The sequence below is a fragment of the Nannospalax galili genome, unplaced genomic scaffold (assembly GCF_000622305.1).
Source record: "Nannospalax galili isolate Female #2095 unplaced genomic scaffold, S.galili_v1.0 scaffold371, whole genome shotgun sequence".
NCBI lineage: Eukaryota > Metazoa > Chordata > Mammalia > Rodentia > Spalacidae > Nannospalax > Nannospalax galili.
The window spans coordinates 619696-640180 of NW_008331606.1; the positions used below are offsets into that span (position 1 = coordinate 619696).

Sequence of the window (20485 nt, forward strand, 5' to 3'; positions counted from 1 at the left end):
TATGTCTAGTTAGGCTCAGCATTTAAGAGCACAGACTGCTCTTGCAGAGGACCTGGGTTCGATTCACAGCGCCCGCATGGCAGCTATGAACTGTCCTTAACTCCAGTTCCAGGGAAATCCGAAACCCTCTTCTGACCTCCGTGGACTTGCACGACATGGGTGCACTCACATACATGCAGGTAATACACTCATATACATAAAATAAAAATAATAAAATTTTTAAAAATAATAATTCAATTTGATTTGTTGATAATAAAAATAAGCCTCAAAATTAATGAAAATGTTGACTATATTATGTACTCTAAACTCAGTATATCTCATAAATTCAGAAACAATGTAATATAGAGGCAAAATTTAATAGACAAGAAAAAAGAAAAAGGAGAAACACACTATTTCCCAAAATATCCCCATTTAAAATTTTTGAACTTTTTTCTTCTTTCCTGAGAAAACTAAAACATGCAAATGAAGAAGCACAAATAGAAAAGGTATAAATTTTAACCTATTTTCTATACCTTGAAAACAGATGTCTTGCTGGGCATGGTGGTTCACACCGTGGCTTTAATCCTAGCACTTGGGAGGCAGAGGCAAGTGGATCTATGTGAGTTCCAGGCAAGTTTCAGGCCAGCCAGGGCTACATAGTAGAACATTTCTCAAAAAAAAAAAACAGATGTCTCAGGCCAACGAGATGGCTAAATAAGTCAGACACAGAACTGACTCCACGAAGTTGTGCTCTGATCAACACATGCGCTGTGGTACACATACACACACACACATACACACTGAAGACGATGACGATGATGATGACGATGATGACGATGATGACGATGATGATAATCATGATGATGATGATAAAGGAAGAAGGAAGGGAGGGAGGAAAGGAGGAAAAATATACATAGATGCATGACTTGGAAGTGGAATTGTAAGTCAATAGTAGAATATTTGCTAAGTGCCCTGGGTTTAATCCCAACACACACACAGCACACACACACACACACACACACACACACACACACACGCAGACTTTGTTTTAAACTTACATCTGCAGAATTAAAGACATCAGGCAATAAAAAGTTAAGCAAGGCCCAGAGTTCATGTAGGTTATTCTGCAAAGGTGTCCCAGTTAGAAGTAAGCGATTAGTTGACTTGAACTCACGAACAATCTCTGAAAGCTAGAAAAATTGCAGTTATTTAAGCATTGTTCTAATTCGTGGAATGGTCAGCATTCAGTTATACTTCATTCAATACATTTGTAATACACTAAGACCTGAAAATTAATTTTCCATGGGAAAATATCCTAGTTCAGGTGGCACTGCTACAGTGAAGCACATCCGAACCAAATATTCTAGACAATTCCTGAAAGAATACAAATTATATTTAAATCTGAAACCCCTCCTCAACCACGAAAATATTATTTTTCCCATTTTTGTTCCCAGAAAATCAAAATTCTCCCATGGAATCCAAACTATCACTTTATCCAACAAAACTGCCTTCTCCCCACCAACCATGTTCATTGACATGCATAGCCAAGTTCTAACTTGGCCTGGTCACAATTATTCAGTACCAGAACTGAATTCATTCTCCCTGATACCCTGGATTAATTTTTCAAATTTAAGACCACAAAAATTATGACAAAAAAGCATAAAAACAGCAACCTTAGAAGAATGCATATTTTCATAGTGCTCTTAAAAAAGCAATTATTCTGTGACATGTGTCCTCTTATGAGGTATTAGTCTCAATTTGAAATTAGTATGCTCCACCTGGTGGTTTTGCTCCAGTTCTGTCCCTGTTTCTCCCAAAGTAGCCCAGTGATCCAAAGAGAGGTTCATCATAATAAGGGAAGCTTTTCCTACTGTTGATGGAGTTGAATGGCAAAAAATATTGATAGTTTTCAAAGTTAACACCAGACTCTAATTCACACAATCAGATAATTCCAGGAAATTATTTGTTCTAATCCATAAGAATATACATAAGGTAGGTAGCTCCTCAATAAAAAAATAAGTCAGTACAAATAATATTTGTACACCAAATATACTCAACAATATTAAAATAACAGCATTAGGCAAAGGAACACCTAATTTACTTCACATTAAAAACTGTGCTCAACTTTTATTTGTTCTATATTCAATAACTTAAGACTTTATAGGCATTTTAAAAACTGATTATCACTCACATTCTGTGACTCAAACCACAATCTTCCATTCCTTCTTTTTTATGTAAAATAAAGAAAATAAATCAATGAAAACTCGAATAAAGACATTGAGAACTTACCTTAGATTTTTCATTTTTTATTCTGTGAGCTTCATCAATGACTAAGTACCTCCAGTGAAACTTTTTGAATACAGATTTTTCTTTAATTACCATCTCATAAGAAGTCACACAAACATCCCACTCTCCTGGCATCATTTCATCACGAATAAAAGCAGCCTAAAGCAAAACAAAGTTTATATTATGATATGTTGCCCTGAGGATCACAGAATTAGACTGTCAGAAGAACATTATGTGTTGTAAGGGACACCATGGACCTCTTCCTGTTATCCATTTTAGAGATAGGAAAATGAAGCTCCAGAGATAGCTTTGCGGTTAATTCTGTGGCTGCAGTGAGAACGTGCTTATCGACAGAAGCAAAGCAAATGCTCACCTCACATGAACCAGAAGATCACTTCATATCACAAGGGGTCCAAAAGGACATGGACAAAATAACTCGGAACAAAAAGTGTTACAAAGATCCAAGCATTACTAGCATGATCTAATTTAACAAACAGAACAAACTCAATATATAGTAATATTTCCAGCCTTTGAAGACCTCATATATTCTTTCACTTCCTAGCAGAATTCAGCTATGCATTTTAGTACAGAGTCACAGAAGATCACTAATATTGTTGTGAAGTTCTTAATGTTATTACAAAGCTAAGAATGTGGTTTTATAAAGAGGATTTGCTCTATTCAATATAGGAGGTTATTTAAAACAGAGAGACTATTTACAACTGTTTCTAAATCTTCACAGGCAGCAGCAAACATGGTAGCCAAGTCGACTACAAGCAGTTTTAACTAGTATGAACTTCATTCCAGATTTCCAAAGTAAAATCACAAAATTTAAAAATTACAAAATTTAAAATTTCCAAAGTAAAATCACTAAATTTAAAAGGAAGCAGAAAAAAATCAATGTGAACAGAAATTAATTGGCACTGTAACGCCATATCTTTGAAAGCAATTAAATTAGTGGACTTTATGGGTGTGGGTGTGGAACCAGGGTACCAGATTTCATTCAGTCCCAGTAACACTTTATCCTTGTTTCATTATGTGAAATGCTCAGCTTGATGGTTCTTCCTCTAAAAAATGTCATAGAAGTATTGTTTTAATTTAACTTAGCTCTGTTTTAGAGCTTATGGAACTATTGGGTAGATTTAGAGTTAGGTTATTTTGATAAAATATTGAAGGTTGCATACTCCAGAAGCTCTTCTTTTGTCGATGCTAAACTCAGGCTCATTGAAAGTCACTCAAAATTACACAATCAGAAGAGAAGCCAGAACTAAAATCAGATGTATCCATGTCCACTAGATTTGGATTCCTCTGTGATAAAGAGTAATACCTCAACAGACTTTAGGATGACTTTATATCAGTCAGGATTAGAGTTTCTTTCTTTAGAGAGATAGGATCAAGAATACCTCTAACAATTTTGCAACTCAATCATACCTTTATAGGCAATGTTAAATTTGTCATTATTAAATATTGACCTCATAAGGTTTTTAAAGAAGGCCAGAAAAATAGGTGATACCAAGGTTCAAAGCAGTTTACAAATAATGATCTAGATATTTGTATATATCAACACCAATCTCTAAATACTGAATTCGGTGCACTAATTACTTGTATGATTGATAATTACTGGTATCAAAACTGGTAATGATGGACTGTAGTTAATTCCATTTAACTTGTGATCCTATATACACAAAGATATTTAAGTGTATGTGTGTAAAAAGGAACGTAAAAGTTTCTTAAAACAATACTTTCATTTGCTGTGGTATGAAACTGGTTGTTTGCTGTTCTAGTCTAGATATTTTTTAAATATCAGTCAAAATTTAAATCGGTGACTTTTAACTATGCTCTATGGAATCCAAGGGTTTTATGAAGTATCTCTGGAAGTTTTAAAGAGAGAGCGGATGTATTTAAATTATGATTGTCCTTCCTCCTGTGAGACTGGGATTGTGGTGGTTTGACAAATTTTTTAGTCTTGAAAACCAGTCTGTGAAGTCAGTATTTTATAAATTGTGAACCAGCACCCACGAATAGGTTGTGATCTCAGATCAGTGGTGGTGACACCAATTTTTCAAGAAATAGTTTTAGCAAAATATAAATATCTTAGAAATGCAATTTTATAAACAATAGTATTATATTCAATGAAAACAGTGACCGGAAAGAGCTCTAAGTGGTAACTTTGCTTAGAGATAAATCACCCTTATGATTGTAAATTTATGAACTCAGTATTCTAATGTTTAAATTATTTATAAGATAAATTTAAATAAATTTAAGTGATTTTTCTTCAAGCAAAATGATTATATCATGTAATTCATTATGATGCCATTCTACTGAGAGTATCTTTTGATAGTCTATCTGAATATGTAAAAGAGAATAAATTTTGAGTTTTAAATACGTTCTCTGGAGGCAGGACAAAGATAAAGCTCAATAATATGCTCTTTAAGCAAATTATTCATTTTTGTGTTTTGCATAATTTATTACTTTTTGATTGGTTCTACAATGCTAAAATAATTATAACCTACTAAACTGACAAATAGCTAATTTAAATACCTCTCCCCCTGAAACCAAGTTTCTGATATTATTTGAGAATTATACACCTTAACTCTAGAAATAATATTATTCTTGTCTATCTTCTAAAATTTTTTCTCACTTACTCTCACATCTTTGTCTCCAACGAAACAAATAACACGGAGAGATGGAACCCATCGTTTAAATTCATTCATCCAGTTGTGTAATGTAGACTTTGGAACTAAAACCATGTGGGGTCCAGGAATGTTTCGGTAGTGCTTCAGGTAACCAAGCAAAGCAATCGTTTGTAAAGTCTTACCAAGACCCTGCATCATCATCACAAGGGAAAAAAATCATAAATACATTTTTTAGTGAAACAATCTGTTAGTATCAACATTACAAAAAATATGGAAATTATGTTTCTACTAATGCAAACTTAAAAAGTCCTTTTTTAAGGGGAAAAAAGTCAACACAATACTTACTGTGGAGGTAGCAGAAAGAAGCACGAACTTGCGTTCAAACTGCTGCTCAACAAATTAACTTTCTATTTAGGACATTTTTATTCCTAATATAAAAGAGCAAACAAACTGATACGTAATCTTTTCTAGTAGTTACAAAACTAGGAATTTTGAGTGTTTTGTGCTTCACAAAAACAGACTTCCTTTGCAAGCCCTTCTTTCCCACTGTCTCCAGCATTATTACAGCCCAGGCATTAAATATTCAGACTGTGCATCTCTAGAGGCTCAGGGCTGTCGCCTTGCAGTTCACACTCTTAATGACCTCAGGAATTACAAAAGAACAGAGCACCGCAGTGAGAAAGGACCTTAAGAATCACCTAGCTCAGTGTGCTTTTTTAAAAGTAATATATCAAACACCCATGAACCTGCCACACAGCCCATGGGAAGCCCCATGTGCTGTTCAGCCTTTTAAAATAACTTTTGAGAGTAGGGGTGTGGCTCAGTGGGAAAGCACTTGCTTAGCATGAAGACCTGGGTTTGATCCCCAGCCTCACAAATAAAAGTAAAACAATAAATAATTAAGCAGTTTGTGCTTAGAAATAAGTAAGGCATATAAGGCATACAATTCTTTTTATAAATCTAAGTTAAAAGCTATTTAAGGGATATATATGTATAATCTGATAAATCATTTAATGAGATGAATTGTTATGGATAGTATGCGCCAAAACATTTTCATGCTTAAGAAAATAATTCTGACTTTCAGGGATTTTATGGAAATCATCTGAGAGACACAGAAAAACAAAATTATAAGATTCTCATAGTATTTATACCACACAACCAACCATCCAAATGAGCAGCAATAAGAGATGATACATGGATGATACCTCTTTAGGATTATTAGACAATAAAAATTTCCTTTGATGAAATGTTTTAATGATATGGAAAATATGTATGAATGTGAAGAAATCAGGATAGTATATTATACACACAATATGATCTCAACTATGCAAAACACACCCAGAAGAAAACGTTCTAAAAGAAATATGCCAAAATGTTAACTGTGGTTATTTCTAGATGGCAGAATTATTATATAATTACCATAATTTAGTGCTTATTTTTCTTCATTATCCCAACTTGTATCTACTCTTTAAAATGTCTTTCTCTCCTTTAGTAATTTAAACAAATTGGGCATGGTGGTGCATACCTGCAATTTCAGCTACACAGGAGGCTAAAATAGGAGAATCACAAGTTTAAGACCAGCTTAAGCCATACAGTAAGACTGTCACAAAACAAATAAAAAAAATTAAATGGGACTGGAGAGATGGCTCAATGGTTAAGAGCACTGTTGCTCTTGCAGAGAACCCAGGTTTGGTGCCCAGAACCCACATGGTGGTTCACAAGCATCTAACTCCAGATCCAGGGGAGGTGACGCTCTCTTCTAACCTCCTTGAGCACCAGGCACGAGCACAGTACACTTGCATATGCAGGCAAAACACTCATCCACACAAAATAAAAATAAATAAATCTTTAAAAATAAAAGATTTGGTGTGTAGCTCACTGTAGAGTTTTTTTGTAGCATATATAAGGAAAAGAAAGAAAAACAGAAAGAAAAGAAGAAAAGAAAAGAAAAATACAACAAAAGGTAAGATAGAACTAAACATTTGGAAATGGCAGGATCTTCAACATTATTTAGATCTTTTACTTTAGACAGGTTGTAGTCAAGAAGTGTTGGGACAAATAATCCTGGTCCTTCTGCTGACAAATTAACCAAGCCCCTCCCTCGCCCAGCTGAATATGGTCCTCAAAGCAGAGAAATGTAAATATAATGAGCTACTGACCCATGATTGAAAAAAAAAAATTCTCTGCCGCACACCTAACAGCTGCTCAGCTAGAGATGAGTGCCTATGGGATTGACAATACTACACACCATAAGGCACATTTCATCACTTAGCCTTCTGGATAATAGTGATTGCAAATATGGCTCCCGAGTCTCATAAATATGGTATTGTTGGGTTAAATGGATCTGGAACTCCTTCTGTCCTCTTTTAAGTCCAATTCTATTAATTTGCTCTTAAAATACAAATCTAAGCTTTCATATATTCCCCTCATCTACTCAATTAGCATTTTACACAGCCTTACTTTTTTAATGTATATTTTTATTGAATTTTTGTGCATTTTATATAAAACGTCTTAATCATCTTTATACCTCCTTCCCCATTCACATCCCGCTACAGCCCTCATTATAAATTTCATGCATTCTGTCATATATGTTAAGGCCTATCGAGTCAACTTAGTGTCCTTAGGCATCACTCAGTGCAAGTTCATCTACTGGAGTCTAGTCAGCTTATCTAGAGTCTCTCCCTTGAAGAATATCAACTCTCCCTCACCCAGGAGTGATCAGCTGCCAATAGTTCTTTGGTTAAGGTTGGGGCCTGCTGTTCATTTTCCCAGTCCTATGCTGGGAATTTTTTTTGTTTAGTCATTTTATATGCATGTCCATGATTCAGTAGCTCATCTCTAAACTGACATCTTATCAAGACTACTCTTATCAAGGCTCAACACTGAAGTCAAGCTTGGTGGCCTAGTACCTATAATCCTGGGCCATGCTGCCTGAAAGTCTGAGGCCAACTTGGCCCATATTGCAAATTACAGGACAAACTAAGGCTATATTCATTTATGGATGAATTCATTCATTCTTTTTGTTATTGTTGTTGTTTTGTCATTTGGTTTATATACCCCACCTCATTCCCAAGATAATATCAGGTTGCCTATAATAAAAACATGGAACATAAATTAACGGTAAAATAAAAATGAAAAGGCATCAAAGAAAATAAGACTAGAAGGTACAGCATACAAAAGAAAAAAACCAAAGGGGCAGATCATTAAAGGGTAAGCAGATGCTCAGTGCACTTGTCTTTGAGCTTCCTGAAAGCCAAACAACAAACAGAATCAAAAAAAAAAAAAAAGAAATTTTACCACTATGTTCTAGGGGTTACATGAACAGTTGTAGAATACCAAAATCCTTTTACAATATAACTAAATGAAGCTTCCAGGCATAGGACTTGGGAGGAGGGAGTTCAGAATAAGTAATTCAAATTTACATTGAAAAGTAATACCACTGGGTGTGAAGACCCATGCCTTAATCCCAGCGCTGGGGAGTCATAGACAAGCAGAGCTCTGTGAGTTTGAGGCCAGCCTAATCTACAGAGGGAGTTCCGGACCAGCCAAGACTACATAGTGAGACCTTATCTCAAAAAATAAAATAAAATAAATTAATAACAATAAAGCTCAAGCCAAAGGAGAGGGACAGTCAACATGATGTCACACCTCTAGATGAGGAGCTATTGCCAATTGATAACTGCTGAGAAAAGGAGGCTCAGTTTTCTTTGAGTGTGGATCGTGGTAGGGAAACCATGCTCAGGTGGATGGCCCACATCCAAATGTACATGAACAGCATAAATGGGACTTGATATTTTTTTGTAATGAGGGGGTTGGAAAGATAGCTCAGGGGTTAAGAGTATGTACTGCTCTTGCAGATAACCCAGATTCAGTTCCCAGCACCCACATCAGGTTAGTCACAACCTCCTGTAACTCCAGCTCCAGGAGATCTGACATCATCTTCTGGCCTCCAAGGACACCTGCATACACACACACACACACACACACACACACACACATCTACTTAAAATAAAAATATAGGGGCTGGGGCTGGAGAGACGGCTCAGCAGTTAAGAGCACTGACTGCTCTTGCAGAAGACCTGGGTTTGATTCCCAGCACCCACATGGTAGCTACGAACCGTCCTTAACTCCAGTTCCAGGGGAATCCGAAGCCCTCTTCTGACCTCTGTGGCATTGCACGACACAGGTGCACTCATTTACATTCAGGCAATACACTCATGCACATAAAATAAAAATAATAAAATATTTTTAAAATAAATAAATAAATATATAAATAAATAAATAAATATAGGGGCTGGAGACATGACTCGGCAGTTAAAAGCAAGGGGCAGAAGGCCGGGTTTGGTGGCACTCGCATTTAATCCCAGCCCTCGGGAGACAGGCAGGTGGATCTCTGTGGGATCAAGGCCAGCCTGATCCTCATAGTGACTTTCAGGCAGGCTAGAACTAGAGAGACCTTATCAAAAAAAAAGAAAGGGGGAGGTGGAGAAAGCTCTTTCAAGCATGGGACTCTTGGTAGGATAACTAGGCTCTGCTGAAGGATATTTGGAGACACAAATTAGACTCCACAGGACTCTATAGGCCATACATATTTTATATATATATATGTAAAATAGAATACATTAAATTGTGCAGGAGGAATTAAGAAGTGTGAGTAGTGGACATAGAGGAGAGGACCTAAATACCATCAAATTATACTGCATGAAATTCACAAAAAATCCGATTTTTGGAAAAAAGCAAGTACAGCTCTTGCAGAGGATCTGGGTTTGGTTTCCAGAACCACAGGTTCTGTAGCTCCTGCTCCAGAGTATACAATGCCCTCTTCTGGCCTCAGCAGTCAGTGCATGCACATGGTACACATACATACATGTGGACAAAACACTCTCACAGATAAAATAAAAATAAATAAATATTTAAAAATAATATATGTAAATGTTTTAAAACAAGGTCACAGGAGCTGGAGAGATAGCTCAGCAGTTAAGAGCACTGATTGCTCTTGCAGAGGACCCGGGTTTGATTCCCAGCACCTACATGGTGGCTATGAACTGTCCTTAACACCAGTTCTAGGGTAATCTGAAGCCCTCTTCTGACCTCCACGGCATTGTGCAACACAGGTGCCCTCACATTCATGCAGGCAATACAGTCATACACATAAAATAAAAATTAAAAAAACGAGGTCACAGAACAGGCATGGTGGCACACACCTTTAATCTCAGCACTCGTGAGGCAGAGACAGGTCTCTGTGAGATCAAGGTTAGCCTGGTCTACATAGTGAGTTCCAGGGCAACTGAAACTTCAGGGAGACCTTGTCTCAAAAAATAAAGAAAAAAAATGAGCACACAAAGCTGGGGGAGGTAGAATTGGGTAGATATGGGAAGAGGGGGTTTAATATGGTCAAAACACATTGTATAAAATTTTCAATGAATTGTTTTTTTAAAGAACTAGAAACTCATAATATCCTTCAGCTCCCAGCTCCTTACCATTTCATCAGCCAAAATACCATTGACTCCATTTTCATACAAAGAGATCAACCAATTTAGTCCTCGAATCTGGTAATCTCTCAGGGGTCCTCCTTTCACATCTGAAAACGAAAAGGAGTAAGTCTCATTATTTTGGTAGTCTACTCAAACCATTTGTTTCCTGAAACGAAACTGAGAAAACAATGAGGACTGTGATGAAGTACTCACAGGAAGGCGAAACCTCAAATCTAACACACACATTCGAAGTTTTCCGACTCTCTGACAGTAGCTCTTCGTCTTCTTCTTGTTCTGTGCGCCTGTGGCGATAGCTGAAGTAAAAAAAAGAGATGCTTTCACATTTACCTCCAATTCTAAGTAAGATATTAAGTCACGGTGCTTTACTGACATCTTTTATGAAGAAAGAATCCGTTATCAGCGTCTGGCTTAGAATACTGCAGAACCAGGCTACATTTTTACTGATCAAATTCTGGTGAGGAAAACAACAAATATTGTTGCTTCTAAACTTATTTACATCGCCAATCATCTTATATTTAAAATAAAGTTTGACCAAGTAAATGAAATGGAAATGGGAGGAAGGAGGAATGAAAAGAAGGCAGAGAAAGAGAAGAGAACTAGGGAGGAGGATGCATACTCTCCAGCAGAAATTAGGCTCTGCTTATCATCTTTCTTCATCCTAAGACGTCCCAATTTCATGTTCAGAGGAGATGTTGGAGATTTCTGTGCTGAAGGTTGAATAAAATGTGCAAAAAGTTCTGTCTGCTTCAGTAAAAATTCAAATCTCTTCGCTCGGTCTGCTTTCTGATTTACAAAAGAAAAGGTAAAGATTTTATTTTATATTTGTTCAAAGTTACTTTATAAATATGTGTATTGTGCTTTAAACACACGAATCACATTGAATTTCCTTCAGAAACCTATGAGGTAACCACTAGTATCATATCCATATTACAGATGATAAAATTGAGTCACAGCGAGGGTAAGGAACATACCCAAGTTTCCACAGCTTGTAAGAAGCAGAATTTTAAAATGCTATTTCAAATAGTCTGAACAGAAGACATGATCTGACAGATTTAATAAATGCCCCCAAAGAAATATACCCTTGGAACTGAGGGTATAATGCAAGTGTAGTGGATTCAATTCCTAGTACCCAATACGAAAAAAGGAACAAAAAGTCAAAGGCAGAAAATGAATCCTTTTTCCAAAATATTATGCTTTTTTCCTAACAATAAGAAAATAAAGTATCAATTATGTATGTCCCAAACATAGACATACATATAAACTATGATATATTCATACTACAAACTTAACTCTTAAGAATTACACAAGCTATAATTACAGTGCCAGCCATGAGTTCACTCCCTTTGAGAGAGCTTTAAGTCCAATTAGATAGCTGTTGATTACCCTCCCCCTCCCCGAGATAACAGTACCACTACTGCACCAATAGAGGTAGTTCGCTGCACCAGTCATTATGATTATTTGGCTTTAGGGCTGTGTTGGACCATTGATTGATTTTCTCCCTTAGCTGCTTGCATAGTAGCCTCTAGAACTATGAGAGCTAGCCTTGAAGGAGAAGGCCTCCAGGTTAGTTCCTACTTCATTGCTCCAAGTTCTGTGGCTGAAGTATGTCTTGTCCTCAGCAGTAAGGTCTTACTTTTGAGTTTTCGGATATAACCAAGGGCTCTGGCAATAGCCTGTGTTATTTTGGGAGTCTCTTGGACCACTCTGACCCACAGCTCAAAGGGAGGTCTTTCCTGTCTGGCACTGTGCTCCTTGCCATACGGTCCCCAGGTATACACATACAATAATGTTCAGACATCATATGTGTATTTCTCAGGGGATTGCCAAGCCAACACATTTCCCTCTGACTTCCCACGCCACCCAAGCTCCATTCATCTTTCCTTTCTCTTCCCCCATCCAACCTCCCTCCTCAGTCCAAGCACAGCTATTATCCCCACCCTTCCCCCCATAACACCCATCTCCCACCATCTCCCTCTCCTGAGTTTCCTCTTCCCCCACCCCCCGTGATTCCCCTGCATGAAGTCATAGAACCTAGAGAAAACCGTATCTGTCATATCTCTAGGCAAATGAAATTTCTTACTGTATGCTAAATATGGATCCTTATATTACAAATAAACCATACACCATTCATTAAAGAATGAGTTCTTTTTGCAACAGATGGAGGCTACTGCAGAGTTTTACAACTGGTCACACACAGAGAACATACATCAGAGAGATGCCCATTCCTAGATGACATATCTACAGTGGAACCTCTACACCTAAGGCTAATGGAATATGGAGGAACAAGGAGTGGAGAGAATACTAGTGCATTCCTCAACTCTCACTAGCAAAGCTTCTTTATACAACGGTATGATGCATCTCTAGATAGGCTGACTAGACTTCAGTGGATGAACTTGCATCAAAGGACATCTGGGTAAAAATGATTGACCAGATGGGACTTAACATGTATGGCAGAATAAATGAGGTTGAGTGAGAGGGGAAATGGGTGGGGGAGGGGCTCTAAATTTGATTAAGAACTGTTGTATGAAATGTACAAAAGCTCAATAATATGTGTGTGTATATATATATATGAAGAATTACAAAAGCAGCATCTAGAAATAATTGAAATCTAAGAGTACAATATCATCTTGTCTCAAAATATTTTTGATATCATGGTACAATGATCATTTTTTCTCTTTGATTATAGTGATCTGGAAAAATTATATTTTATAATACAAATATATAAGGTTTCCACCCAAGTGAGCAGGAGATTTAGAGAAAAAAAATATATAGGCACATACATTTGTGAGGTAGTTTATTGCTGAAAGCTGATGTATAGTCTAAATTCTCAATAAGTTCTGAAACATGTAACTTCTCCCATTTAAAGCCATAAAACTAGTTTACTACAAAACCTTAAAAGATCAAAAGATTTCTACATCATTCTAGATAAAAGAAGAAATAAAAAAAAATTAAGTGTATAGTCACTTTCTGAGCACAGAGCAGAGAATATTTGATTGATATTAAAAAAAAATAGGAACATCAGAAACGTACAGAAGAGTTCATTGACATAGATCCAAGAGTTAGAGAAGTACATTCAGACCACTAGCTGGCAGGAGGCCAAAAACTTTCCATTTCATGCTTTCCTCACTGGAATGCTGTTTTTAGAGTTGTTAAAACATTATTTGTCTCTTTAGATGCAGCCTTAAACATTAAGGCACACAGTCTTGTAAAACACCTAAAACATGTATTTCTTCTTATTTTTAGAACACTACTGCAAAAAATAAAATAGTCCTTCAGGAGGAAAAAAATCGGTATCTACTACCTGTTAACTTCTCGGTAACTAAAGGATAAACATACCACAAAGATATATATGGACTCAACTAAGATTACACTGCTTAAGTATGCAATATTTTCATGCATTGAGCAAATGTGCCTCCAAAAGTTGTGATACTGCATATTTTTTAATGTGCATCATTCCCTAATTTATCAAAAATAAGGAGAAAGAAATACTGGTCAGGCTTTGTGACTACATTTTCCTCAGAGTACAAAGCCACACTGATATTGCCACTAATACTTTCTATCACTCAAGTCGACAAAATATTGTTATCCTAGAGCATTTTTTATGGGGGAAAGAGCACTGAGAAAATGTGAGGTGTGACTTCTAGTCTCAACTATCTTTTCCACATAGTTTCTGTGATCTTTAACTTTCTCATTTGGTTTATTTTTATTTTTAATGATATGTATATGTAGATATCTTTGTGTGAGTATATACATATGTGAGTGTCCATGCCATCCAGAAGACGGTGTCAGATCCCCTGGAGATGGAGTTATAGGTGTTGGGAGCTGCCTGATGCTGGGAATGGAACTCATGTCCTCTGTAAGAGCAGTAGTTGCTCTTAACCGCTCAGTCATCTCTCCAACCTTAATTTTCTCATTTGAAAAAATGAAATTAATTTATTCAAAAAAACTGGTTGTTGGCTAGGGGATGGACCACTTGGTAAAGTGCTAGCTGCAAAAGCATGATGAAGTCCTCAGTCCAGATCCTGAGGAACCAGGTAAAAAGCTAGGCATGCTACCATACACCTGTATTACCTCCAATCTGTGAACACTTGGTTAAGTCACTAGGGAGGAATAAAATTAAAAACTATGGTGGAAGGTGATTAAAGAAGATACTCAAATCTTCCTCAGGTGAAATTAGGGAGAAAAAAACAAAACGAAAGGTAGACAGTGACTGAGGAAACCACCTGATATCTACCTCTGGCCTCCACATGCACACCCACACAAAACTGTTGTGACAACTTAATGTAATTAAATTACATTTCTATTCTAAAATCTGTTATTATGCAGCATGAATATACAGGTCTTTTCCATCTTTCCTATTTCTATAAAATTAACTACGAGTCAGGTGTGGTGGCACACACAGCTGTCATCACAAGAGAATCAGAAGTTTAAGATCAGAGTTCAGCCTGGGTTTATATAGGCAGACTGGGTCTCAAAAACAAATAAACAAACAAAAAGATAATCATGGTATTCACTACCTTACCAAGAGTATATTTACCATTTTCTCTTCATATTCTGGGTCCATTTCCTTTTCAGATTTGGAGGCTTTTGCAGCAAGTTTTAGTTGAAATGGAGAAATAATTTTCTAGAATTTCAAAGGAAATAAATATCAGCAAATTGCAAAGCAAGATCTTTAAACTGCTCCGTGTTCTTCCTTGAAGAAAGTGAAAAGTAATTCAATAACTTGATAAATCACTGAAGGACATGCATGAAGCAACAAGATCAAGCTATGAAGCAGGGCTTATGATTAATCCAGTTCTATGCACCAGAGGTCTAATAAAAAACTTGGAAATATCAGGGAGTTGGCATTAATTAGAATGAAAAAAAAGGTAAAATTCTAGGCCTTTTGTCTATTTTTAAGTTCAAGCAGAAGAAAAATGTATAGCCATAAAATAAGAGATTGAAAACTACAATAGGCTAAAACTTAACCACCAACCAAAGAATTCAAGAAGAGTAAATAATAATTCTCCCAACACTTCTTTATGTACTGGAAATAAGCCAGGCTTTTAGAATAAAAGACTCTGGCTTCAGTTCCTGAAAAGACACTTTCAAAATTTGTTCTCATAGACAAATTAAAACATGTAAATTTTTACACAGTGCAACGTGATCACATATATTTAAAATGATTCAGTAATACAGCCTCAAACTGTTTCAATTCTTCTGGAAAGAAAACTATTTTGAGTATTCATGCTATAAAAATATTTTATGTAAGCAATTTATCAGAGCTATTAACTATTAACTGTCAATATTTTTTAAAGTTATAATTTAGTGAAAACTAGCATCAATCAGAAACTTGACAAGAACAAAATGATCTAGAAATAGGAGATAGACAACCCTATGTATACCATACTTAAGGCAAGCTTACAGGTTTAAATACAAGAACATGCATAAAGTAAGTCTCGTCTGGAAGAAATCAAGAAGCAAATTAATAAAAACAATCATCTATCCATTATGTCCAATGCCAAGAATATTTAAGATTTTACGCGGACTTGGAAGAAATCAAAACACAGATCTTTTTTCATGAAAACTAAAGAAAAAAATATCAGTTTTATCAAGGCTCTTGTCAACCTGTTTTTGAATACTTCTATTATAATTCAGCAACAGAATGCAACCTTAAACAAGAAAAAAATTGATGCCAATCATCAAAGAATGTCTTCTAACATTCGCTAAAATTTTTATTTTGAGGAAAATCATGCAAAGACTATGGAATTTGACCCTGATTAGGGTCCTACTTTGGAGCACTGATCAGATAATCTACATGAGATGTCTTGAATGTAGTTCTAGATGAATGAGAATAGAGACAGAAAGATAGGTCAAGGCCACACTTTCAGAATGTCACATACAATTTAAATTTTATTTTCAAAGCAACAAAACTTGGATATCAAAGTCCACACCTCTATCTTAAAAGGTTAAATGAAGTGTAGCTTTCAAATTTTAAAATAGTGACGATTACTTCATCTCATACATATAGATATAGATTTGTGAGTACACTTCACTTTCAGAAAATTATATCTTGGAAAAATATTTTATGCATTACTTATTTGCTTACCTGTGATAGAATACCATAGAAATCTAATCATATGATAGATGAATCCCTCATCTTGAGCAAGACTATTAAAAGTGATGAGTAATTATTTAATTGACACTATCTTCTACAGCATACTTAAAAAAATATTTTAAGATACTTTTTCAACCTTGTCATTTTTATATGTTTTCCAAAATACATTTCTCAGAGCAAGAAAGATAAAAGGTGAATAAGAATATCTAATGAATTCCTTGTAAATTTTCCTCTCTGGTAGTTTATTTCTTTAATTTTTTGACAATTTCCTCTATGTACACAATGTGTTTTGGTAATATTCATACCCCTTGCTTTTCCTCTCCACTCCTGATGACCCCCTTCTTCTTCCCAACTAGCAATCCTCCTCCTACTTATCTGTCTTTTCTGTGTGTCTTGTACTCTTGAAACCAGGAGAGTACATCACAAGATGACCAAATGTCTTTGTCTTAAAGACCATTATCTTTTTCTTGATGTTTTTACTACCAAAAATATCATCTTCCTACTTTTTACATTTTTAAAAGTATCCAACTCTCCCTTTCACTTAACCAAGTAAGTTCAAGAACCAAAAGGTAAGCCAAAATACACTTGAGTAGACTAAATGTCACAATCAATTGAGTAATAGTTTATCTACTTTATTCAGCATGAAAGTCTCTTCTTTCAGAAGTGTATTTACCTTTATTTAATATCCAATCTGCCTCATTTGATAGTCTGGCTTTGCAAACCCAGGCAATGAAAGCAGTAACAAATGATATGGTAAAGACCAATTGATAGTGGCTAGAGAGACGGCTCAGCAGTTAAGAGCACCTGCTGCTCTTGCATAGGACTCAGGTTCAATTCCCAGCACCCACATGGTGGCTAACAACCATCTGTAACTCCAGGTCCAGAGGATCCAATGCCCTCTTCTGGTCTCCTCGGGAATACTGTGTGCACATGGTGTGTTGACACACATGCAAGCAAAACACTCATACAATAAATAAAAATAAATAAATAAAAACAAAAAATTTTAAAAACCACTAGATAGAAGAAGATGCACTATGAGACCAGAACTCCAGGACTAAAATAAACCTTCTGCTACAGTACCATCCTCTATCTTTGGGGTTGAGTATCACTGGTATTTTTATATTTTACGGTTGCTTTAAATGATTTTGTGGCTTTGTTATATCTATGTCCTGTAGGATAAATAAATTCTTTCTGATCAATGCAGATGAGGTGTTCAAAAATGAAAGTGAATAGCCTGCCAATTGAGGGAGGATAGAGGCCAAAGAAAAATTATTAAAAAGCAGCACAAGTCAAGCATGGTGGTACACGCCTTTAATCTCAGCACAGCACTTTGGAGCCAGGAAGATCTCTGTGAGATCAAAGACAGCCTGGTCTACATAGCAAGTTCCAAGCCAGCTGGGGTTACAAGGAGACCCTGTCTCAAAAAGACAAATGAACAAAACAAAAAACAGCACAATACCAAAAGAATCTGAGAAGTGTTTACTTAACTAAGGGAACTTAATTAAGGGAAAAAACAACCTGTCGGGTATCAAGTGGCCCTGTAGCGCCGTTAAGAGTATAGTAGCTGATGGCTGTGAGGGAAGGGTTAATGCACACCACTTACAGATTCAAGGTAATACCCAATATACTTAACTTAAAAAAATTTATTTGTGTGTCTGCATGAGGGCCATGTGGGGGAGAGGTGCAGGTGCAGTGCATTGAGTAGGCAGCATCACTGAGCTCCTGTGTGTCCTCTATTGGTTTCCCCTCTTCCTTTGAGGCAGGATCTCTTCCCTCAACCCATGGTTGCATATTTTTTGTTAGGCTAGCAGTCACCAAGCCCTAGAAATTCTTTTATCTCTGCCCCACTCCCTCAGAGCTGGGGTTACTGGTGTGAGCCAGATTCCCACTTGTTACTTAAGTGCTAGAACCCAAACTCCAATCCTCGTGATTGTATAACAAGTGTTCTTAACTGCTCAGCCATCTCTCTAGCCCCGTATTTAACTTTTAAGGCCAGCTGAATTTTTTTTAATTGAACAAATTAGAGATCCAGGAAATGCTGTCATGGAGCCCTTCATTTCCCTATTCTGAGTGAACAAATGAAGTTCCTTCAGGGCAATACCTGGTGCTGCTACACAGTTCATGCACACACAGCAATAAATGTGGTGCTTATTATACATTTTTTAATTTGGAAATTCAACGCTGACTGCCGTGCAAAAACAAAACAAAACAAAACAAAAAAAAACACAAAAACAAAGCCTTAGCACTTACATCAGCCCAGTCCAGGAAATAAAAGGTATTAGACACATTTCCTAATCTCCCAATTTGTATTGATGCTTGGTATTTGGCCCAGCTTTAATCAGCTATATTGTCTTACTGATTCAGGTACCATACACAGTCATCAAGTGTTTTCCACAATTTTCACTTAGCACTACAGTTCTCTTTCTGTTTAGTCAACCTTCTAACAGTAAAATATGTGACTTAAGTAACTGCTGGATTTAACTTTTCTAATTCAGAGAGAAAAGTGTCAATTTCTCTCAAAAGCTTTTCATTTGGTCGTACAGCATTGTACAATGATTCATACAAAGCCACTTGAGACCTCTAAAGCATAATTTTAATTACCCACCATTCTTTAAAATTGCCATGTCTACTCGTAAACGGGAAAAAATTCACCTATAAACAATCTATTCTGCAATTTTATTGTACATCCAAACTCCTTATGCTCCATCCTACTCTTTAATGTCAATTTTTCAAAGCGTTGCATAGTTTTATTTGAAAACCTGCCAGTATCCAGGAGCCAGTGGTGCCTCCGAGGCGAGTGAGGTGGAAGACTGAAACACTAGGGGCCGGATTGGGAGACCATCTGGGTGGCCCGGAGTGAAACACTATACTGTCAGGGGCGGGGCAGGACCTGGTGAGGTGCAAACCTTGGACATTTTTCTAAGTCAACGTGCATGATTCCTCATGGTGTGGATTGTAGAGTACTCCTCCGAGAGGTCGTTTTCTCTAGGTGACACCCCCGCCTCACCGTAAGGCGGGGATCAAACGAACAAGGAAGATTTTTTTTTCTGTAATTCGAAAGACCGACGGTGCCAATGAAAGGAAGCACTATCTTCCAACCATTCTTTCCCTTCCCATACCCCCCACCAGCACCTTGAAATTCAAATTACAAAAATAAACCCCAGCCAAACCCCCTTCAGCGAAACGGTGGGATTGAAGGGCCCAGATTTCCCAGGCAGAGGCCGACGGGAAGGGGGGGGCGGGAGAGCGAGCAAGCAAGCAAGCAAGGAGAGGGAGAGGCGGAGGCTTTTTCCTGAACGGCCCCATCCCCCACCCCGTTCCCCCAGTTCCGGGAAGGTAGAGGGGGACCCGGGCTGTGGAGGGACTCCGGGCCCCGGTAATCCGGGCGCCCAGTCACCCGGCGCCGCGCCCCCGCCCCGCCCCCGCCCTCCGGGTGGCCAGCAGGAAAGGGGGAGGGGAGGGAATGCTAGATGGTTCGGCCGACCGCCGCCCCCATCCCTAAGAGATCGCGGATACCTGTCGGCGCCGAAAGGTCAGGGTTTGGGCCCCTTGGACGGGCCAGGCATGGGACATGTCCAGCAGCAGCACACGCGCGCGCGCACACCCCTTTCCTATTTACCTCCTTCTTCTTCTCGCCCTTCTCTGTGGCCGTGGAGGCTTCGGCGGCCGTGACGGCCGCTACCTCCTCCTTAAAGGTGGACGGCCCGGGCTGATCGTCATCTATGACCACGATAGTGGTGTTCGCATCCGAGGCTGCCACGGTGGCTGCCACTGCAGCGGTGTCCGGCTCCATGGCGCTGGAGCGGGAAGGACGAGGGGGGATAAGGGAGGCTCCTGGGCGGCAGCAGTGGCTGCACTGGAAAGAGCTAGATAGAGCAGGGGTGGGGAATACTCGCTTCCAACCCCTTCGCCCGCCCCCCCTTCTTTAAATAACCCTCAACCCTGCCCCACTTCCGTCCACCCACCCTACGTCATGGCCTCCCCCCCGTCACCCT

The 20485-nt window shown here is 37.7% G+C and overlaps 1 protein-coding gene across 12 annotated transcripts in view; it reads right to left on the bottom strand.

The window, feature by feature from the left end:
- Positions 1-20485, bottom strand: part of Smarca1 (SWI/SNF related, matrix associated, actin dependent regulator of chromatin, subfamily a, member 1) — a 90927-nt gene extending 70442 nt beyond the window's left edge. For 5 of the 12 annotated variants that reach the window (XM_008826699.3, XM_029560407.1, XM_029560406.1 and 2 more), the window contains exons 1-8: positions 20110-20419; positions 14916-15017; positions 11010-11176; positions 10586-10686; positions 10379-10479; positions 4908-5087; positions 2269-2424; positions 1038-1169 (exon numbers count right to left, since the gene is read on the bottom strand). In XM_008826699.3, coding sequence (XP_008824921.1) covers positions 1038-1169; positions 2269-2424; positions 4908-5087; positions 10379-10479; positions 10586-10686; positions 11010-11176; positions 14916-15017; positions 20110-20283 — 1113 coding nt within the window. In that variant the 5' untranslated portion in view covers positions 20284-20419. Of the gene's footprint in view, positions 1-1037; positions 1170-2268; positions 2425-4907; positions 5088-10378; positions 10480-10585; positions 10687-11009; positions 11177-14915; positions 15018-20109 lie in introns of all 12 variants that reach the window. The other 7 variants (XM_008826701.2, XM_008826704.2, XM_029560408.1 and 4 more) reach the window with 3 other exon arrangements.